Raw genomic sequence first — 21,242 nt, 5'->3', positions numbered from 1 at the left:
GACTCCGTCACAAGTACTCAGTGTGAACCTGCTTGCCACAGCTCGCATTGATGTGCCTTCCTGGATGAGCTGCACTGCCTGAGCCACTTGTGTGGGGGTTGCAGACTCCGTCTCAGTGTGAAAGCACCGCAAGCGTTCAAAAGTGACCAAAACATCAGCCAGAAAGCAGAGGAACTGAGAAGTGGTCTGTGGTCACCACCTGCAGAACCACTACTTTGTTGGTGGGGGGTTGTTCTTGCTAACTGTCTATAGTTTCCACCTAGTGTCTATCCCATTTGCACAACAGCAGGTGAAAGTGTCAGCCAGTGTTGATTCTTAAGTGGAAGTTTTGATTTCACAGAAGTGTGATTGGCTTGGAGTTACATTGTGTGTGTTTAAGTGTTCCTTTTATTTATTCTTTTTAGCAGTCTCTATATATTCCCCTGTTTTAAATTATCACATTTTTCACATTAGTAAAACGAATTACTGAGATGAATAAGCTTTTCGATAATGTTATTGTTGAAATGCATGATCCTGGTGTGCTTTCGAGCACAAAAATACATTGTTCTATACATGGTTCTTGTTTTTTTCCCCAGGAAAAACTGGGTTTCAACGTGGACGGTTCTCCAAAGAGGAGTCCTGACGTTCCACAAAGATCCCAAACCCTCGCCGGGCGCTGTGGTAGGGTCGACACTTTTAACACACTAGACAAAAGGCTCCATTTGTTTTGTTTATGTAAGGACAAACTGGGGAAAAGTGCTGAATATATGTTCACGTTTGGCTTTTATATTTTTTTGTATTATCTGCAAATTGAACTATCTGGAAATCCTGTGAGAGTTAAGAAACAATCAATAGAATGAAAACACAGTCACACCTGTGTATCTTGTACGCTTGTGCTGCCACGCTGAGAAAACAAAAGAAACCTTAGACTGCAGTACTGCCTCACAGTCGAGCCTTCGGTTCACAATTTTGCGGTGATGGCCGCGGCTTTTGTTTTAACTGCAGCTCGCCTCCAGGAATGTGGAGCAATCAGTTTGGTAAACTGCTGGATTTTTTTTTTCTATTTTTATTTTCCTCATATTTTTTTTTTTCCCCCACGCAGAACAAGACCAATCAGATCGTTCCAGAGTTCACGGTGGATCTGAAGGGCGCTACGATTGGCTGGGCCACAAAGGACAAGTCCAGCAAAAAGAATGTTTTAGAGGTGTGTCTGTTTGTTGACACTGAAAGCGTGTCAAGAGTGCTGCTGAGTGGAGGATTATTATTTTTTTTTTATCTTTTTATCTTGAGCAAATAGGAGCTGTGCCCATGTTTTAAACACTGGTCAGTTAAAACATAATTATATACAGCCCCCCAAAAAAAATCTGGGATCTGAATCGTTTACAGAAACTTTGATTTATTCCTGCCTGATTTCATTTATTTTATCTCCTTCAGCTCAAAGGGAAGAACGGCGTGGAGTTCCTAATGCAGTACGACACAGAAAGCATCATCACTGACTGGCACAAAATTTTAGTGGACACCATTCGACAGCTTGTAAGTCCCTACAGTGACCGGAACCGGCGGCAGGAAACGGTTCGGCGTCCTAAAAAAAAAAAAAAAAAGCAGCTCTTGTGTGAATGCTTTGAATTTGCAAATTAGGATTGCTCGCCCTTTCCAGCACACAAAGACCGATTTTACACTTGTGTTTATATTTAAACGTGGAACCGCAGGCAGAAAAATAGTGAACTTTTCCTAAAACAAGGAAACGGGAGGAACAGCATTGGGTGGTTTAAAAAGACCCATTCTGCCACCGGCTAATCTCAGTGAACATCCTACATTTTGTTTTGCATGGCTTCTCACAGGTCAGGAAAGGCCATATAAAGTCCTGAACTGAAAGATCTTTACTTTTAAGCCCTCTATGTTGAGAAAGTTCATCATTAATAAGACCTTCTCTTTGATGTATGTGCCACAGATTGAAAGTATGTTGCTGTCTCACCACTCTCTTTTTCTCTATTCAACAGGACTATCAGGAACACCACTCTGAGGAAGACGATGGAGACATATATGAGAAAATCGTAGAACGAGAAGACAAACCTGGCGTTGTCGTAGACAAGCGAAAAGGTAGGTCAGCTTCATTTTAGTAAAGTGTTTGTGATCAAACGGAGCTTGCTTGTGTCTGGGAACACACAGCAGACAGGTAAGAGATGGTCGGAAGGACGCCACGTCTTCCACAGATGGAGAAGCTCAAGATTGGGTATGGGAAGAGTTTGGAGAGGATATGGAGAAGGACTTTTTGGTTGGCCTCAGTGAGGTTCTAGATAACTCTTCGAGGACTCAGCCTAACTGGGAACATTTACTCTCTAGAGTGTAGGAAAGGAGGCTTGGACTGAACCTCGGATTCAGGCAGAGCCGTGTGGCTTTCCTGCTAGACGTTGAACAGCGGAGCAGGGGGCCTCATTTATAAAGCTTGCGTACGCACAAAATGAGGCCTGAAACTAGCATGCGTCACTTTCCACACAATAATTGGTATTTTTTTGTATTTTAAACTTGACGGGAATATGTACGTTCCACGCGGCGAGTCTGACCCAGGCGTACGCTCGTTTTGGAGATGGAGGAAACTGGCGACGGCGATGGTGAAGTGGTGAATTGCAGTCAGACTGCATGATGATCTTCATTTTCACTCCGTCATAGATCAACTTTATCATAAGCATTCTAAACTGCAGTGTTGTTCATGCTTGCGCCGATGACACTTAACTACACATAAGGTAAATAAAAAAATGCCCATAATTCATCTTAAAAGTGCACAGAACATTTTACTGGGGTTTTCTACCATCACATTCCTCTCGCCGATGATCACCAGGCTGATGTGTACCGTAGATTAACAGCTAAACCGCGACAAGGTGTGAAGCAGTTACTTTAATTGCCGTTAGCAGTGGTAGATAGGTAGATTATTACTTTATTGATCTCCCATAGGGGGATTTCATCTGCATGGATAAAAACATAAATTTGGATTAAATAAAAACCTGCAGTCCTGCAAGAGGCATTAAACTGTCTAATGGCGGCCAGGACAGAAGATCTTCTGTACCTCTCCGTTCTGCTTCTCATGGAGATCAGTCTCGAACTATGGCTGCTTTCCTGAGCAACCATAGTGCTGTGCAATGTATGGCTCCCATTGGCCCTTACGGACTTCATCATTGCCCTAGTCCAGGGGTGTCCAAAGTGCGGCCCGGGGGCCATTTGCGGCCCCTGGGCTGATTTTCTGCGGCCCCCCCAACTGCATTTTCTCAAATGATTTGGTTCCACCAGCACCGGTTTTTAATTAGGGAAAAGTTATTACAGACAAGTTAAAAGTTTCTTTCAATTGATAATACTAAGAACAACACAAAGCATTTATCTTTTAATAACTACACTTTTTATATTCTCTTTAATTTCATTGCAAATGGGACAACAACTGTCCAATGGCTTAAATGCAGACTTTGGTGCACAAACTCTGCTTTTATTTGTTTATTAAAATTGGTTTTCAGAGAAATACTGACGCAAATGTTGTTCTTATTACTGAGAATAGACAAATAAATAAATAAAAAGTAAATCAACTTCCAAGAGAGTTTAAAACCTGGATGATCAAATTTTAACTTGGCAAAATTATTTTAAGTTTTGGATCTATTTGCATATTTTCTTTCCAACAGAAAATCTAATTAATTTAATTAAAATACTTCATGCACATATTTTGTGGAGCAGGTTAAAAAAAATCACAATAAACTTTTTGGTCATTTTAGTTTTTCTAATATACAGCATCTATATTTTGTGGCCCTCGTGTACTTCTGACTTTACTATTTTGGCCCACGTGACGGAAAGTTTGGACACCCCTGCCCTAGTCCTTTTCTCCACCAGTTCCTCCATAGAGACTGCCTCCCTTCCCATCACCGCTGCACACCTCTTCATGAACTTGTCTATTCTGCTCCTGTCCCTACTAGTAATGCTGTTTTCCCAGCAGACAACCGCAAACAGAGCAGCGCTGGCCACAACTGACTAGTAAAAGAGGGGAAAAAATTCACTGGTGCGTAATGCTGAGTGGTGGATGCATCGGCACTGCTGGCAGACCTTGCAAACGGGACAAATGGGAAGGAACGTGTTTTCAGGGATGAACGATATCCTGGTCCAACGATGATGACTGGCCAATATGCTGCTTTAGACTCCGAGCATCGCATTCTGCTATAACCTGCAGTGGACAGTGGCTCCCTCCTCGGCGTGTCGATCTGAACCCAAAGCCTCAGGGGAATTTCAACACAGCGCCTCTGGGAGGCTGCCATCCCACGTTTGAAAGAGCAGTCAAGTTAACTGTTTTAACAAGCCCTTTTGATCTGGACAACATCTGTGCATTTGCCTCTGATTTACACATTTACTAAACTTCCCTCAGAAACTTTTTTCACAGTTTCTTTGCTTTTTCTCTGTGGTTGCCATTTCATCAAGGGGAAAAAAAGAGACCAGCTGACCTATTTCTAATACACATTAACATTAACGAGGTGCTTTACATTGACTGGGCGTGTGGAGGGCAGAACACGAGGCAGGACCTGGTACGCAAACGCTCAGGTGCAGCTGTGATTTATAACGGGGAATTGCATGCGCAGGGTTTTATAAATCAGACTTTTTTTTTCTCTTTTTGGCCGTACATACACTTTTAGTGTATTTTAGTTTTTATGCCCTTTGCAAAGTTTTCTAAATGAGATCCCAGATCTTTACCCTTGTTGCTAAGGGAGCGTTTTTTTGCGTTCTCAGCACCAAGTCGAGCTTGTTTCCCGTGTGGATTATCTGGCTCCATGTCTTCTATATTATTTGTGGTGAAAAGGAGCAAGAAAAACAGCCAAGAGATCAGACTCTTGATCTTTGCCTTCACCTACAACCCTTACATATGGATCATTAATAAAATGCTGTGTACAAGTGGCTTTGAGAGAGAGACTGGAGTCAAACTTAGAGACGAGGTGGACAGCTCATAGTAAAGCCGCTGCTCCTCCACATCACGAGGCAGAAACTTTGTTCTTCTATTCGGATGCCTCGTGGTTGACTCGTTTTCCATGCATATCCTGTTGAGAGGAGACCCTAGACCCGAAACTTACTGAACGTACTATAGATCTTTCTGGCCTTGAAAACACTAGACCTTGTTAGACTCGCCGGGCTTCAGAGAGCTATTTTTAAAGCAAACCTTTGATTAAGCAGGTGTGTTTCTTTTTAGCACAAAGGCCGAGCGTAACGCAGTCGCCCAGCTCTGCAGGGGAAACTGACCAGAAGAAGGTTCGGACCAAGCTGATGAAGTTCCTCATGAAGCGCCCGACGCTGCAGTCGGTCAAAGAAAAAGGCTACATTCGAGGTCAGTTTAGCACATGGGAATGTTCATCGCTTTGTTGTTTTGAATGCATGTTACTTAACTCTTTAGGTTTTTTACTTTCACAAAATAAACAAATCCTAGGGTTTAAATTCACATTAAGATTGTTGCAAGTAATAAAATAAGACTAGATTAGATCGAAACAGAGTAAGAAAATTGAAAGGCGGTAATCGTGAAGCTTGGTGCATACATCTCAATCCTTTTCTTTTGCTCTTTTCTGTACCAGTCTATTAATATCTTTGTTTTGTTTTTATGCTGCTAAGAATACAACATGCTGATTCTTATTTTCTGCAGAAAATGTGTTTGGCTGTCATCTGGCTACACTCTGCAATCTGGAGAGGACCACAGTTCCCAGTTTTGTGGAGAAATGTATCAACGCAGTAGAGAGGAGAGGTAAATGAGTTAGAAAAGGCAAATAACATTTGAATCTTGTATTCTTTGTACATTAGAACGGCTACTTGAGACGAACTGTTGTGTTGATTCACAGGTTTAGATATCGATGGGCTGTACAGAGTCAGTGGGAACCTCGCTGTCATACAGAAGCTTCGCTTCAAGGCAGATCATGGTGAGGTCCCTGTCTAATACGTTTTTAACTTTAAACAGTAGCGCCCCCTGCTGGGATTTAATGCTTTGTGCACATGTTGTGTTAAAACAGAGGAACTGGACCTGGAGGATGGTCAGTGGGAAGACGTCCACGTCATTACCGGAGCACTGAAATTATTTTTCCGAGAGCTTCCTGAGCCTCTTTTCCCATTCAGCCACTTTAATAACTTCATTTCAGCCATAAGTGAGCAGATTTTAACTCCTTTAATTCCTAATTTCATCAATTAGAAAACTGTTTTTTTTATTATTATTATTATTTGACTGCTTTGTTTACAACGGTTGCTGCATTATGTTAGCATTTACCGATGACTTTCTTCCATGTTTTGTTTTTTTTTCCTAGGAATTTCTGATTACAACTCAAAACTATCTCACATGTATGATCTGGTCAGATCGCTTCCTCCTCCAAACCACGACACTATGAAGCTGCTCTTTGGGCATTTACACAGGTTTGAATCATTGTTTTGCTTTGAAGATGAAAGCATTTGAACTGTAGCCTCCAGAAGTTTTCATGCCACTTTAACGTTTCACCAAAGCCCTATTTCAGATTTCATGTGACAGACCAACACAGACTAGTGCAACATTTTGAATTTGGAGGCATCTGATAAAAGTTTTTCATGTTCTTTGACAAATAAAGCTGTTATTTGTAGCCCCCTTCAATACTACTTAATAAAATACATTGCATTGACTTTCCTTCAGAGGTCGCCTAAGGAGCAAGTAGAGTCTACCTGTGTGTAATGTAATTGCAGTATAAACACAATGGTTCTGTGAAGATCTCAGGTTTTTCAGAGAACACTAGTGAACAAACAGCATTATAAAGACCAACAAAACCAGAAGAATTGGGTGAGGGAGAAAGCTGTGGAGAAGTTTAAAGCAGGAGTGACAATCTGACTAAGAAAACAGAAAAGAAAAAACAATGTTTTCTTGCTAAAAGACAAAAAAAAAAAAAAAAAACAGAAACACTGGTGCCGCTGGGTATATTCCAGTTTAAAGACTTTGTTTGTTTTCCCTCTCTGTGAATGACAGGGTGATTCAGTGTGGGGAGGACAATCGCATGACCGTGCAGAACGTCGCCATCGTGTTCGGCCCGACGCTGCTTCGACCGGAAACGGAGACGGCGAACATCACCATGCACATGGTCTTCCAGAACCAGATCGTGGAGCTCATCCTAAATGAATACACATATATCTTCGGCTAAAAGCGGACACGCGCACACCTGGACACACGTGTATAAATAGTTTGACTATCTCTCTTTTTTTTTTTTTTTTAAGTTTTCCCTTTGCATGCACATCCGCTGCCTCGATGCCACGTGTAAAATGAATGATGTTTGGTGGAGTAAGTTAAAGGTGCCATTGGAGTTAACCTGCCAAGATAAGGGATTTCCCAGCTGTCTTTGCCCTGTATGTTTTTCACCTGAGGACGCTCGCACTGTCAAACTACGTGTGCCAGTATTGTACATATCTGAACCGCACAGGTTTGACGTTTTCCTCAGTGATAGAAGCACTGTATCAAACCGCTTTCCCTCTTTGAGACCCTAATTTGTCTGAATGTCACAAGCCACTTTCGCCTGGTTTGGCTCTTGCTCTTTTTGCTTTAGTTTAAGTCACAGAAGATAAGGCCGGTTAAACCTGGGAAGCATTAATGCTGTCTTAAATTAGTTTCCGTCTTGATTTTTTTTTAAGCATTTGACATCTTTCTAACGTTTGTTTTGGATTTGATGTTACTGTATGTCACTTAAGGCAATAACTGATATTGTGTTCTAATATTTTCACCTTTGCCCTTGAATTTACTGTAATATAGAAATGTATTAAAAAACTGAAATTATTGCCAACATGTTGGTATGAAGTAGAACATAAAATGTGTAGATTATGAAAGACTTTAAGATTATTTTTTAATGATGCCGTTCTTAAAGAGATTGTAAGATAACGCCACATAAAGATGAAATGGTGATTTATTGACGGTTTGAAGTTAACTCAGTCTAACAGTGAAACAGAAAAGTAGAAATTTAGCATAACTATGTCCTGTAAATAGTAATAAATGGCATATTTTATGCTGCAAGTTGGTGGAGAAAGTTCTTTCTATAATAAATTAACTTTTGAAAAGAAATACAGAGCTTTTACTTTGTTTTTCATTTTAAAAAGTGAAATATTTAACATTGTTCATGAAATGCAGAGCTGTCCTAATTCTATGAAGCCCTGTGCACAATTTCATCTGAGGATCCACCTCCAGCTGTGGCCATCTGGGAGAGTCTGGGGAGGTTTGATGTTTTTTCCACAACGGGTAAAAAGGACATTACTTGTTGAATCCACTAACAAACTCCTACATTAGCTTTTAAATCACTGTAGTGTAATTGGCTGAATCAGGAAGAAATGTTATTTCAAGAAGTTTATTTCTGTAAATAGATCCAGAAAAGAGGAACACACATTATTTTGATTCAACACAGGGTAATATATTGTAGACATTTATTTCTGTTAATTTCTGATGACTATGCCAACACACTGTCTCTCTGAAAATGTAAATATTACATAACACCATTAAAAAGTATTTTTAATACAGAAATGTGGGCCTGCTGTAAAGTATGTTCATGTACTGTACAGTAGGTCTACTTAGTAGTTGGTCGGTGCTCCTTTTTCATGAATTACTGCATCAATGCAGCACGGAAGAGCATTCAGTTCTGTTGCGATGTTGCCCAGAAGCCCTGGTTGCTTTAACACTGGCCTGCAGCTCATCTGCATCATTGGACCTGATGTAGCTTATCTTTTTGACAATACCTCATACCTTCTATGTGGAGTTGTGTTTTTTTTTTTTTTTTTGGAGAATTATCAGTAGTTATACTCCTTTACAGGCACGAGATTCTCACATTAAAATAACTTTGACTAAACATAGCACAGTTTCCTGGTCTACACGGAAATTTAAAGCAACAATTTAATGATCAAAGTTATTTTATTTAAAAATTAAAAACAATTATTTCTACTGCAGCTAAAGTAATCTAACATATTGATTATTATAGCTATCAGAATGTTGTCTATGACATTTTTGTATTGATTTTCTAACACAAGCAAAAATGCAGAGTGGATACTAAAATTTGTTTTCAAGCAAATGTGCTTTCTTTGCAGATTAATATGATGCTCGTATAGTTTACATGACTTTAAATTATTATTATTATTGCAAGCAGAAATATTTCCAAATAACCAAATTAGCCTGCCTTCTTGGCCAGGGAAACGTTTAGTAGCCTTCTTTCAGCCAGCTGACTGACAGTGCTCACCAGGAGGGAATGGGAATATCCTGCTAGTCTGTGCTAGGTGAAAGCTCCAACCTAATCTGGTATCTCAGTTAAAAAAATACTCTAAATCGTAAGTGTGACAGATTTTTATTTATTTATTTATTTTGGCCAATTTTACAATCAGTAACAGTTTCAAACCTTGATGTACTTATTTTATAAGTTATATGAATATTGAAATGTAAGATCTATTTCAATTAATATTTTATAGTTCTTGCTGAACAAAAAAAAAAAATCCATCAAATGGACAAGATTTAAGTATTTTACTTTCCAAAAAATGATTGTATCTTATTTTACGAAGATAGAATCTGTATTTATTATTATCTTCAGCTCTTTGTACATGACAGTTCCTGCTGTGCTCAGCCGGAACTATTTGTGGGGTCGGACGCTCTTCCGGGGACGCTGTCAGCTGTGAGCACCGCACCAACTGCGATGAGTTTTGAGTGGCCCTGGCAATACAATTTCCCACCGTTTTTTACGTGAGTCCCATTCTTAATGACGAACGCGTAAAAAGAGCACGAAAACGTGTCCATTAACCATAGTTTTATTTCTGCAGCTGTGCGAAGTAGCGCGCATTTGTTTTGTTTGTTTGACCTAGCATTAGGTTAGCAAGGTTGCTAAGGAAGTAAACTCACCCGCACAGGTTTTTGTAAAGTTAATCAAACGGCAACTCTGGGCTTAGTTCAGTGAGAGATTCGCACTCAGTTCCGAACTAAAATGTATAAATAATTATTAAAAAAATATTGTAGATTTCTGCGGAGGGAAAATATGCTTTATAGGACGTGTTGGCCGCTGACGTACCCCCAGTGATTGAAGTCTTGTTTATTTCTGGTCTGTTATCTGTCAGAGTAACAAGTTTTGATTTAACATCTTCTGCTTGTTAGTAACAGGCTAAAACTGTTTATTTATCCTCGTCTTATCAGAATTAGTTTGACGAGCTGAAACATTTAAGTGTAGAAAATAGGAAAGACGTGACGCTTTGTTCCAGCCTTGTATTTGTGGTGGGGGTACACGGCTCTAATCAGATAAAGGGAAGGTTTTGTCATGCATTAGGAGGTACTTTGTAATCCCTTCATTTTGTGTTGGATTAAAAAAAAAAACCTGCAGTACATTTCTTATTTTGTGCTGAATTTATGATGCACTGATTAGGCCAAACGTGTGCAGTTCCAGTTATCAGTAGCGGTGCATGTTTTGGATGCAACACAGCTCACTTAGCTTATGAAATACCTCCTCGTCATGCCACCAAATTCTGCAGGGGTCTGAGAATGAGCCACTTATTTAATTCAGGGTTACGGAACCAGGGGAACATCTAAACCAGGGGTCGGCAACCTTTACTACCCGCAGAGCCATTTTTGCCCTCAGTCCAGGTAAACAAACTTTGTTTAGAGCCAGAAAAGTTACACATCTCTTTGAAACAAGAGCTTGTTTTTATTGTATACTATAGGAAACTTGTTTAAAAAAATTTTATGTTTAGGTTTAATACAATTTTAATATTAATTTTCTTCAATTGGACATTTGATTTTTGTAGCAAATGGCATCAAATTGGTGAAAAAGCAAGTCGTTTGCAACCTATTGACAACAAGATACTTCATTTAGCTATAGCAAAATATTATATACACCATTAGTTTCTTTCTTTCTGGAAATGTTATATTTTGCAGAACTAAATGTATCCTAAAGCTAGCAATTTTAAATTACCTTTACATTTAGAAACAATTTTTTCCCCCCTGCATTTTTGGTGTAAGAGCCAAAGCTGAGGGTGTAAAGAGCCACATGCGTCTCTGGAGCCACAGGTTGCAGACCCCTGATCTAAACCATACAGGCTTATGGCTTTTTTCTTTTTATTGCTGACTTCCAGTTGTATTTATAGTCTGGCCTGCTGATTCTGATTTTAGCCCGTTTTATTTCTAAGAAGTATACATGGAAACAAATTTATTTGAGTGAAGTTTGTTACAAATCATCCCAGGAATTAAGCACCTTTAAAAGAAATAAGCCATTTTCTATTTATTTATTTTTTATCTAACTCAAGTGAAAGTATATCAAGGAACAGGCCTGTTGTTGACAAATTGTCAGAGTTTCAAGTCTGATGACAGAAATGAGTCTTTATGGGTTAGTCTTCTGAAAGAAAATCAGTAGAAATTTCAAGGAAAGGCAGCAAAAGTCAGTATTGGCCAATAACAACGAAGGTGGGTTAACTAAAACTATTTATTGAACGAAACTTCACATCAGCCCGAAAAGCAAGATCTTTTTTTACATCAGATTTGGCCTTGTGCATGACGGTCGGCTTTTAGTCTTAGTAACATTTAGATCCATTCTGTAAAAAAAATAGCATCAACGCAAGATAAATTGAGATTTTAATGTGGTAAATGGTAATACTCTGGCTGTGTGAGCTATTAGCATGTGCTGTGAAGCCTATTAGGAGACAACTGTCAGCTACTTAGTTTGGGTTTGTAGCCATGTTATCAGCTGTTAAATGGTTTAAAAGTAAATACTTAATCCAAAATATTTCTTCAAATGAAGACTTACCAGTGGTGTGTAGTAAATATGTAATAGCAAATATTTGAACTAGTTATTATTCAAAAAACCTCTCATTGGGATTTTTAATACCAAAATCAAGGAGTTGTTTCCAGTCCTATTCATCCGTGTAGAAGTTTATTTTAGCAGACTTCTTCCTACTGTTTGAATATCCATCACCATTTTAAAAGCAAGCCTAAGCACATTGAAATCTGTTTGTAAAGTTACAAGTATGCTTTAGATCTTTTGCTTCTTCTTTTTGGTTTTTTTTGGACAGACTTCAGCCCAATGCCGACACGAGACAGAAACAGTTGGCAGCCTGGTGTTCCCTGGTGCTGTCCTACTGCCGGCATCACAAGCTCTACACTGTGGATGTCATGGAAGCACAGGAAAGTCCCGTGTTCAACAACAAGAAGATAGAACGTATCCTTCTGTCAGAAGTTTAAATTTGATCATCAGGACATGAATATCAAATTTATTTATTTATTTATTTTTTTGGCTTTTAATGATTTTATTTGAATGTTTCTTTTTGCAGGGTGTGTTGAATATAAAAGACACAACCTCCTTTTAAGATAGTTTTTTTTTTCTTTAATATCACAAGTTTCAATTTCTTTATGATTTCCCTAAAGTCCCATGGGATAAAAAAATTATATATCAGCTCGAACCTACACATAAACCCCCACTAATATTTGGATGGCATAGCAGGCTGAAGAGAAAGCACACCTTTCTGTGGAGATTGAGTATGACGTGGCGTAATTCTGGTTGGATATTTGTCCATTCTTCTTACCAGAGTTGCTTGAGCTCATTTAAACTGGCCCAGAGTGGACTCTTAAGCATCATTTCTACATTTTCAGTAGGATTAATGTGATGGTCGTGGAGGTTTGGGTGTCAATTAATGAGATTTCTCCCTGGTGGCATGCTCTTAGTCCGTGTTAGTAATCTGGCCTCACTTTGCACCGTGACGTGGAAGTCCCTACACTTTATAACGGGCCAGAACCGTGATGGTTTCTTGATTGTTCTTAAGCACATTAGCCAGTTTGCTTTCACCTGAGGTGAAGTTCTGGTCAGCTGGAGGAAACCCCGGACACAGGTCGGCGTTCATACAGGACAGTAATCCCAAACAATCCTCTCAAACCAGTTTCAGACCGGATAAAACATTACGGTAGGGGAATGACTCACTAAAAAATTTTTGCTCTGGGCTTAAAAGCACGCCCTGCGCCAGGAGACTAATTTAGAAGCTCTGTACCACTTCTGGGGCCCAAACAACAAGCCAGAATTATGCCTGCCAGGAGCTCGTTAATGGCTACTGAGCCTTCTGGTCTCTCTGCAGCTCGCTGGGAGACATTTAATTACATATAGTTGGTTTATTTGTCAATTTGAAAATCTTTAGAGTGAGTGTAAACTTTTCACCCGGGCTGTTGCTACTGGAAACACACCTCTTTAATATCATTTGTGGTTATTTTTATTTTAGTTTAAATTGCTGGTCATGATCTTAAATTCACCTTTTTTTTTTCTTTTTTTTGCTTTCTTACAGTTAATTCGTAGCTCTTTCTGACCTTTTAGGACAGTTCTGTTTTCCCCTTTTTATATGTCAGCCGTCACCTACCAGAGGAAATGCTTGCATTGCTCCCCCCAAAGGCATCTGTCTTTCTAAAAGTGTGCGTTCGGTTCACCCTTAACGCGACTCCAGGAAAACTGTCGGTGGAAGCAATTCAAGTTGTGTTTGAGGAGCTGAGGAAAAAAGGTAAACCCTTCTCCGTCTTTGTGCTCCTGCAGTCCTGATGTTTGTCTCACAGTGATTTCCAGGGGGTGGTAAACACGCTCGCTGTCTTTGACTTCTGACTTCAGGCAACCTGGAGTGGTTGGACAAAAATAAGTCGCGGTGTTTAGTCATGTGGAGACGACCGGAGGAATGGGGGAAGCTAATATACCAGTGGGTGAGTTACAGACTGTACTTTGTTGTCTCCGCAGTGGGGCCTGATAAAGTGAGAGCGTCTGTTATTTATAACACTTAAGAGATTAATGTGGCTCCAATCACATGTTCATTATCGTGCTTCCATTATGTCATGGGAATCACTCAGATAATCAAAACTCTAAACCAGTCTGATCCTAACTATAATTGTTAATCATGGATGTGGAAATATTACAGTTATTAACTTGCAGTCAGTTTCTCTGCCACAGTCTGATCTCGTGATTTCTTTCAAAAGACACTAATTGAAAGTGCAGTTTCCAAGCAGTTATTTGGCCTTGGGCTTATTTTTCATTTATCAAGACAGCAGGTCTGTGCTGTGTGGGCCGGACAAGAAGAGAAACAGACAAGTTTAATTGCAGATGAGCAGTGTTTGAAACTTTTTCCTCTAACAGGTTTCCTGTATTTGGAAATGGCTTTTATAATTTTACGGGTTTTAGATAAGTTCGGGGAAAAGAAGACTTGGTTTGGAGCAAGGCTTGACTTTCTAGACTTTTCTTCCATTTATAAACAGCTAAAGTCAAACAATGCTGAAATAATTCAGTGGTTTTTCACCTTGATTTATAAGAACTAGACGTGCTTTACCTTTGATTTGCTATGTCATACACTGACTCTAGCATTTTATCCTTCAGTATTTAGTTTTTTGACTTATTGACTGAATGCACACACATTCAAGAACAAAAAAGTAGCAATGACCTGTTTGGTCCCCTTCAAGTTCAGGTTGAGCTAAACCTACTGTTTCTTAAATTTTATCTAAAACTACTACTGTTAATGTATCAAAGCTACATTTTCAAAATACTACATATCTAAAATATCTAAAACTTTGCAACTTAGCATAACCATTAACACAGGGTCCATTTAAGGGAAGTTGTGGCTGGAGGTGAACACCACCATCGGACAAAAGGAGTGGGAGGAGAGTTTCATATCTTGTCATAAAATTACTAATAAACTTTCCTACAAGAAAGGAAGTTGATTGGAAGGTGAGGGGCGCTGCGCAGCTAAGGCTGAAAGAAGGTCTTTTTTTTGTGCAAAGGTGGTTTCCTCTGTGGTGTCTGCATGTTTGGGTTTTTGTCGGGGAAGGTGAGTTATAGACTTAAAATAGAGCAGATCTAAGTTAGTTTAGATGCTGCAAAAGCAGTGAAATGCCCCTTTAGCATCCTCTAAACGTCGGAGCCAACTCTCATCACAGAGTCGTTTTGTTTCTAGTAAAACCTACAACGAAGACCCAAAAAAACGCATTCAAACGGCCGCAAAGGTATTTCTACTCAAAGTCTAGAATGATGTAAAAACTGACGAAGTAAATCTAAGTATTTGAGTCTATAGAGTTTAGAGTTTTGTAATTAAAGTGTTCTAGGAGCCCCACTTTAAGAAGCAGGACAGCAAAAGCAGTTTGTGTTTAATGCTATTATCAGCGACAATGGCTACAACAGAGCTTTTTTTTTTTAAAACAATAGGCAGTCAGATCTGTTTTGTTCTGAGACTCAGTGCTGGTTTAATCTTTGCGTTTAAGAGCCTTTTTTGTGCCTCCAAAAACATTCTTCTGAAAATGGTCACTGGACTGAAGATGAGTGAAAAGGGTGCAAAGAAAAAAGTCTTCTGAAATCCTAAAGAACTAATAATAAAGGCTATTTAAAGGATTACATTCTTGCTTCTTAATGGCAAAGTATAAAGACCGAGAACTGTGGCATCAGAATAAGTGGATCGAAGGACCAATTAATGGGAATATAAATTTGCACTAATCTCGTTCAAAACCTTTTTTTAAAACACCAAACAGGAACAGAGTTACGTTTATGTTTGTAACGTTCCTGAAAACTGTATTGTTTAACTAAAAGCACTAAAGGCAAAAGTTTTAATACCGGCAGTCATAATAGGATGGAAATCTGGTTACGCTGTTGCTTTATGTAATCTCTGATTTATCAGAGTGATATCCTGGCTTAAAGAAAGAAGAGGTGGTTATATCAGCCGAGTGGTTTTTGTGGGGTAACTTTAGGTCGAATGTCAGTGGGATGATGGCGGTTCACTTATTGCCGTAGTAAATCTGCACGCTATCTTTGAGATAAGGGAGACTCCATGTCAAATCAGAGCTCAGAGAGCGAGCACAGATACATAGATAGGCTGAGCGTGTCCTCTCTGTCTCGTCTCCTGAGAGGGAGAAACCACACTGTTTGTTTTTCTGTGGCAAGTCTTTGAATATCAGAGATATGTTTAATCTCAGCAGAAGGAACTGCTTGTTTAAATTAGACTAAAACATTCTTTGATGCACTTGTTGACCTTTAAAGGAGTTCAGAATCTATGTTGATCACTGGGCCTCGCAGATGTCTGAAGTTAAATGTGTATTTTAATGAACAAGTGTCATTAATATAAAAATAAATGAATATACGGGATACTTTCCAGAATGTTTCACTAACTAGGAGTTTTAGTAAAATGTTATTACTCGGCGTCAGCATACAGAGACCACATTTTTGCACATCTTTTCTTGCTACCCTTTTAACCTAGGCAATATTTTTATATCCCATATATGTTTTAAAGGCTGTGTTTTTTTTGTTTTTGTTTTTTGGACACATCCAAATGTGCCAGTTTTTATGGCATAAGGAAATGAAATCAGCAAAATTAGCAGAATCACAAATTCTGTATTTTTAAACAAGTTTTGAAGAGTTATAGCTGTTTTTTTATTTCTTTTTTTATTTGTATTGTTCACTGTAAAATTCTTACTGTTGTGTTTTTAGGTAGACAATTTTAACATCTGTCCAGGGACAACAGATCAATCATAACCTTTTGGCTAATTCTGGTGCATTTGCAGGAATGCTTATTAATGTACACTGTCCCTGTCAAATAGATAAATAAAATAAAAATTAATAGAAATATACCCTTTTGTGGTAAAATTTCCCCTTATAATCAGTAGCCTCAGGTGGCTGTGTGCATATAAACAAAATCTTAATAACTCAGCAAAATTGTTTTGGAAGCCTAGGTTGTATAATTGTCCGTATTTCCAGCAACCGATTGTAAAACAGCAGCTATTATGATCTATATAGGTTGAGGTGGTGTGTGACACGGGATGCGGGCTTATAGAAAATATAAACAGCGGTTGGATTTTTGTACATTTTGTGCCGGCCACCAATAATATTGTTGTTTGAAGTTGCCTGACCAGCAGTAAAATGTGTTATGCTGACATGGTTCTGTCTCATTGTGCATAATGTGTTGCTCTTGTTTTCCTGAGATCTTGTGTAGTTTTATTAATAGATTCCAATAAAACTATCAGTTTTTGACTCATTTGAACAAGTATGGTTTTTGGATTGGTGCTGTGGTGTTTTCATCCTCAAGCATATTTTGAAATGGTTTTCTTAGCAGCGATGTTAGAATTTGAATAAGATGGACCCGAAGCGTAAAGTTTCAATAATCGTTAACAAAAATGTCATTCGTGTATTTTATTTTTTCGCTAGCAGGAAGTAGCAGCCTCTCTTTTTACATAGAAACACTTGTAGCTGAAATCCAAACTTAAAAACATTTCAGAGTGTGTGGCCATGTGTTTTGTTAAGAGTTAAATAAAAGTAGCAAAGATCCCCAAGTTAGAACAGACAGAGAAATGTAAAGTAGATCTGACTCAAGTGCAGAGGTCTGTAAAAGAGGGCTTTCTTAAAAGAGAAGAGTGCTCATTTTAAACTGTTTATTCTTATTTCTTAGGAGAGAACTTCAGGGTTCGTAAGGCAATGAATTTTCTGTGACAGGATATTTACTCTATTTCCACAGGTGTCCAAGAATGGCATGAACAACTCTGTTTTTACACTTTATGAACTCTCCAATGGCGATGACACAGATGGTGAAGGTATGGCGTCATTTACGGTTTTATTTCAGGATTTTTATTTTGAAGGGTCATACCGCTTCTTTGCTACTTTGTACTTTAATAGTTGTTTCCAAGCTTTTTGTACCTTTTTTGGGGGGGAGAAAATGGACCCGTCTACCACGGGACGTTTCATACCACACGTCTATTCGTACTCAAGTTGGCAACCAATTAATACCTAAATTTAAATCCAAATATACAGAAAAAGAACTATGTTTGCTATCAAACATATGTTATATTAATTAGAGATTGTTAATTTGAACCTACCATTAGTGTAAATTTAGGTATGATGCTAAGTAGCACCACTAGGCACTCAAGGAATGAAACAACCTTTTCAATTTCAGTGTGTTGATTATTTTATTGATGCTGCTAATGCTCCAAGTCTTTGATTTTTAGTCACAATACAGGTTTTTGAACAACCATTGGTTTTTCATTATTAGTGTTTCAAATACAGTTAAATAATGCAACATTCCTTTGCTGCATAGTCTCATGAACTCAAATCACCTTTTTCCACAAAGGAAACTTGGTCTCACAAAGTGAACTTCAACATGTGGTTTTGGACAACTCCTTGTCCCCTGTTTTAAAGAACAAAATATGCATTTGGTTATATACTTTTGTAATTATTTATTCTTCATTGTTCATAATCGTTATTCATCATTAATCATAGTCTTTAATTTTGCATAACATATCTAAATAGCCGGAATTACTATTTAAGTATATCCTAATCATACATATTGCTAACTAACACCAGTCTTACTCATTTTCCATTCCTTAATTCCCTAGCTTCAAACTAGAAAAGTATGTGTGTGTGTGTGTGTGTGTGTATATATATATATATATATATATATATATATATATATATATATATATATATATATATATATATATATATATATATAATCACATATTGGTGTTAAGACTATTTACTGGGTGGATCAGCTATGTGGTCTACCTATTGAGCTCTTCTGCTTCCATGAACCAAGTGTAGTTCACACTCTGACCACTAGCTGGTATCAAAGCCCCTCTAACTGTCGACTTTTGTGGTATTAAGTCACCACCACAACAAAACAGGAGTGTAGCTAATTAGTGTCCCCGGCTATATTAGCAATCCCCTAAAAATGTATGCAGTAATTTGATTTTTGTTTTTGTCAGCTGGAGGTCACTCGGTGATTTATTTACTATTTATTTTCCCCATCCGAGATCCTAATTTCTCATATTCCATAGGTCGACTGGCTCTGACAGTGACCAGAACCACAAGAAAAGCAAACAGTAAAGTAAAAAATCAGAAGAAATTCTGTTCAGAAAATTATATTTGACTGTCAGCAGCAATTTTACAAATCTGTATTTCTATTAATCATCAAAATGCTGAACTTCTCAGAGAAACAAACCGATACTTAATGGTTAAAAACATGGTTGTGAAATTGAAGTAAGCTGGTCGGAAATAGCATTGTGCGAGCTCGATTAAATTGACCCATAGCCTGCTTTGAAAGTTGTTGATCTGAACATGAACCCGAACATTATATCAAAAACTTCATATGGTGGTGACCCAGGTGACGTTGCTGCTCCTTCACGTTTTAAAAAGGAAAATAAGCTTTTCCAGAGACTCTGCTTTCTAGAACATAACTTGCACAGTTGGAAACGCGGGTCAATTTACTTTTAACATTCGAAACACAACCATTTAGTCATTGCCTGATTTAGCTGTGCATCTCAGTAAACATGAATCTAATTACAAGTTGAATTTGTCTCAGTAGTTAAATACAAAGTGAAACTTGTGTAGATTTAGACCTTCATCGGTGGCGCTGCAGTAACACCGTTCTTCTTTTTTGGCCTTAGAGTTCCACGGTTTAGAGGACTGGATGCTGCAGCGCTCCCTGCAGGCTTTACAAACAGAAGGAAAGGCCGAGATCATCACCATGGATGACGGAAAAGGCGTCAAGTTCTTCTAAAGCGCCGCTGGAATCGCACTCGCACACTCCGACCGGGAAACAAAGTGAATCTTTAGGATGCGTCCACGTAAGGGGGCACGCGGGGTCGCGCCTCGATGCGGAGCGGGGGTGGCTGCTGGGTCTTTAACTGTCGTTGTAGTTGCCTTTTGGTTGGCGGCCTTCTCTCTCTGGAAGAGAACCATTGTTGTTTATCGGGGGGGGGGGGCATCTGAGGTGACACTGTGCTTCTAAAGTTACTACAGGTGACGTTTGTCGCCGTTTAAACATGCAATGAGTATCAGGGGACTCAACACTTATCATGTCTGGATATTTTAGGGAAAAAAAACCTTTCCCCACTAGCTGTAAGTCAACTCCTTTTGTTTAGATTTTTAAATTCGACTAGTTCTTAGTTTTCTTGGCCAACATGTTTACTGCGCATCATCAGCTCTGGACCTTGGCTCGGCTGTTCCTCTGTTCCCAGCCAGAATTCCCAAAGAAAGCCCAGAACACAAGACCAGAGGGACTTTTTTTTTTTATTTTTTTAATTTCCTAAATAAATGCTTCCAGAGGAGGAACACCGCAGAGGCCCGAGGCAATCTTCACTCGACGCGGCTGAGTGTGATAATACTGGACTTTGTGTACAGATCGCTGTCATCCTGTTGTCGTACTGTAGCTTCTGTGACGCTCCTGTTATCTTTCCCTCTGTCTTTTTTCATATCCTTCCGGAAAATAAATTAAGAATTTGTTAAATTTGATACATCCTCTCGTTTTTTTGTGTCTTAAAATGTGACTCATCTGAAATGTCTGTGAGATGCAGTGTCTTGCAAACAAGGCTGGGCAAGGGCAGCGTTAGTCAAACATGCAACCAAGAGGCAGTGGCAACTCTGGAGGAGCTGCAGAGGTGCGCAGCTCAGGAGGGGGAACATTTCTCGACAGGACAATTAGCTGTGCACTCCCAAGTTATTCCAAACCCGCTCAAAAGCAGTTTGCCCCTCGCCATCTAGGGGACACAACAAAATTCAGTACCAAAATAATACTTTTTAGCTTAAATGGAAGACATTTAGGTGGAAAAAACACTGCAAACTTTCCTGAACTCTATCCCCATGGTGAAACAGTGGTGTCAGCATCATGTGTTTCTTCTAGTGTACAGAATCTGGTCAGAGTTGATGGGTAGATTGATGGAGCTAAATACAATCATGGAAGGACGAGCCGTCAGAGACGGCAAAAGACTTGAGGCCGGACTGGAGGGCCGTTACCAGAAGTCGCACCGCGTCCAAAAATACAAACATAACTGCAATAGAATGGGGATCAATTATTATTTGATTAGAGGCCTACAGTTAATTGAAAAGTTGATGTTCGCAGAGGCTCTTGATCCGATCCGACTGAGCTTGACCTGTTTTGCAGAGAAGAACGAACAGATATTTTAGTCTGTAGGTGTTCGAAGCTGGTATTTGTGGTGAAAGATGGCGTGAGAAATGCATTCGGTGGGGGCTAATATGCATGCCACGCCTTTTAGAGATTTTTATTTCCATCACAAAATCCAAAACATTTTCTTTCACTTCAGCTTTGCACCAGGTTTCCACTTGATGTAAAGTGAAGCGGGGTGTTGCAGCGGGAGGAAATGTGAAACGTTTAAGGTCACATGAATACTAATTCAATGCATTGTAACCATAACTGCAACACCGGTTTGAGTCAAGACTCAAAACTCCCTAGTTTAAGAAGTCATCCGCTCTGAATTTATTGTGTTTTAACTGTTGTTTTATACGGTCTTTTATTGTATG

At 39.0% G+C, this 21,242-nt stretch overlaps 2 protein-coding genes across 6 annotated transcripts in view; both read left to right on the top strand.

Annotated features, from left to right (window-relative positions):
- arhgap27 (Rho GTPase activating protein 27) overlaps positions 1-8,044 on the top strand; it is a 44,846-nt gene extending 36,802 nt beyond the window's left edge. For all 5 annotated transcript variants that reach the window (XM_012871704.3, XM_036142112.1, XM_021321063.2 and 2 more), the window contains 10 exons: positions 576-660; positions 1,082-1,183; positions 1,414-1,512; positions 1,980-2,079; positions 5,189-5,323; positions 5,633-5,731; positions 5,826-5,903; positions 5,994-6,125; positions 6,282-6,387; positions 6,965-8,044. In XM_012871704.3, coding sequence (XP_012727158.2) covers positions 576-660; positions 1,082-1,183; positions 1,414-1,512; positions 1,980-2,079; positions 5,189-5,323; positions 5,633-5,731; positions 5,826-5,903; positions 5,994-6,125; positions 6,282-6,387; positions 6,965-7,136 — 1,108 coding nt within the window. In that variant the 3' untranslated portion in view covers positions 7,137-8,044. The remainder of the gene's footprint in view (positions 1-575; positions 661-1,081; positions 1,184-1,413; positions 1,513-1,979; positions 2,080-5,188; positions 5,324-5,632; positions 5,732-5,825; positions 5,904-5,993; positions 6,126-6,281; positions 6,388-6,964) is intronic.
- A 1,533-nt stretch (positions 8,045-9,577) lies between these two features.
- On the top strand, positions 9,578-20,216 carry vps25 (vacuolar protein sorting 25 homolog). Its single transcript, XM_012871706.3, has 6 exons — positions 9,578-9,697; positions 12,007-12,152; positions 13,420-13,473; positions 13,578-13,666; positions 17,446-17,521; positions 19,370-20,216. The coding sequence occupies exons 1-6, from the start codon at positions 9,651-9,653 to the stop codon at positions 19,480-19,482; spliced, it is 525 nt and encodes a 174-aa protein (XP_012727160.1). The 5' UTR covers positions 9,578-9,650; the 3' UTR covers positions 19,483-20,216.
- The last annotated feature ends 1,026 nt before the right edge of the window (positions 20,217-21,242 follow it).

The sequence above is a fragment of the Fundulus heteroclitus genome, chromosome 10 (genome assembly GCF_011125445.2).
Source record: "Fundulus heteroclitus isolate FHET01 chromosome 10, MU-UCD_Fhet_4.1, whole genome shotgun sequence".
Classification (NCBI taxonomy): Eukaryota; Metazoa; Chordata; class Actinopteri; order Cyprinodontiformes; family Fundulidae; genus Fundulus; species Fundulus heteroclitus.
The sequence above is the reverse complement of the archived record's forward strand: the minus strand, read 5'-3'. Positions and strand labels throughout refer to the sequence as shown.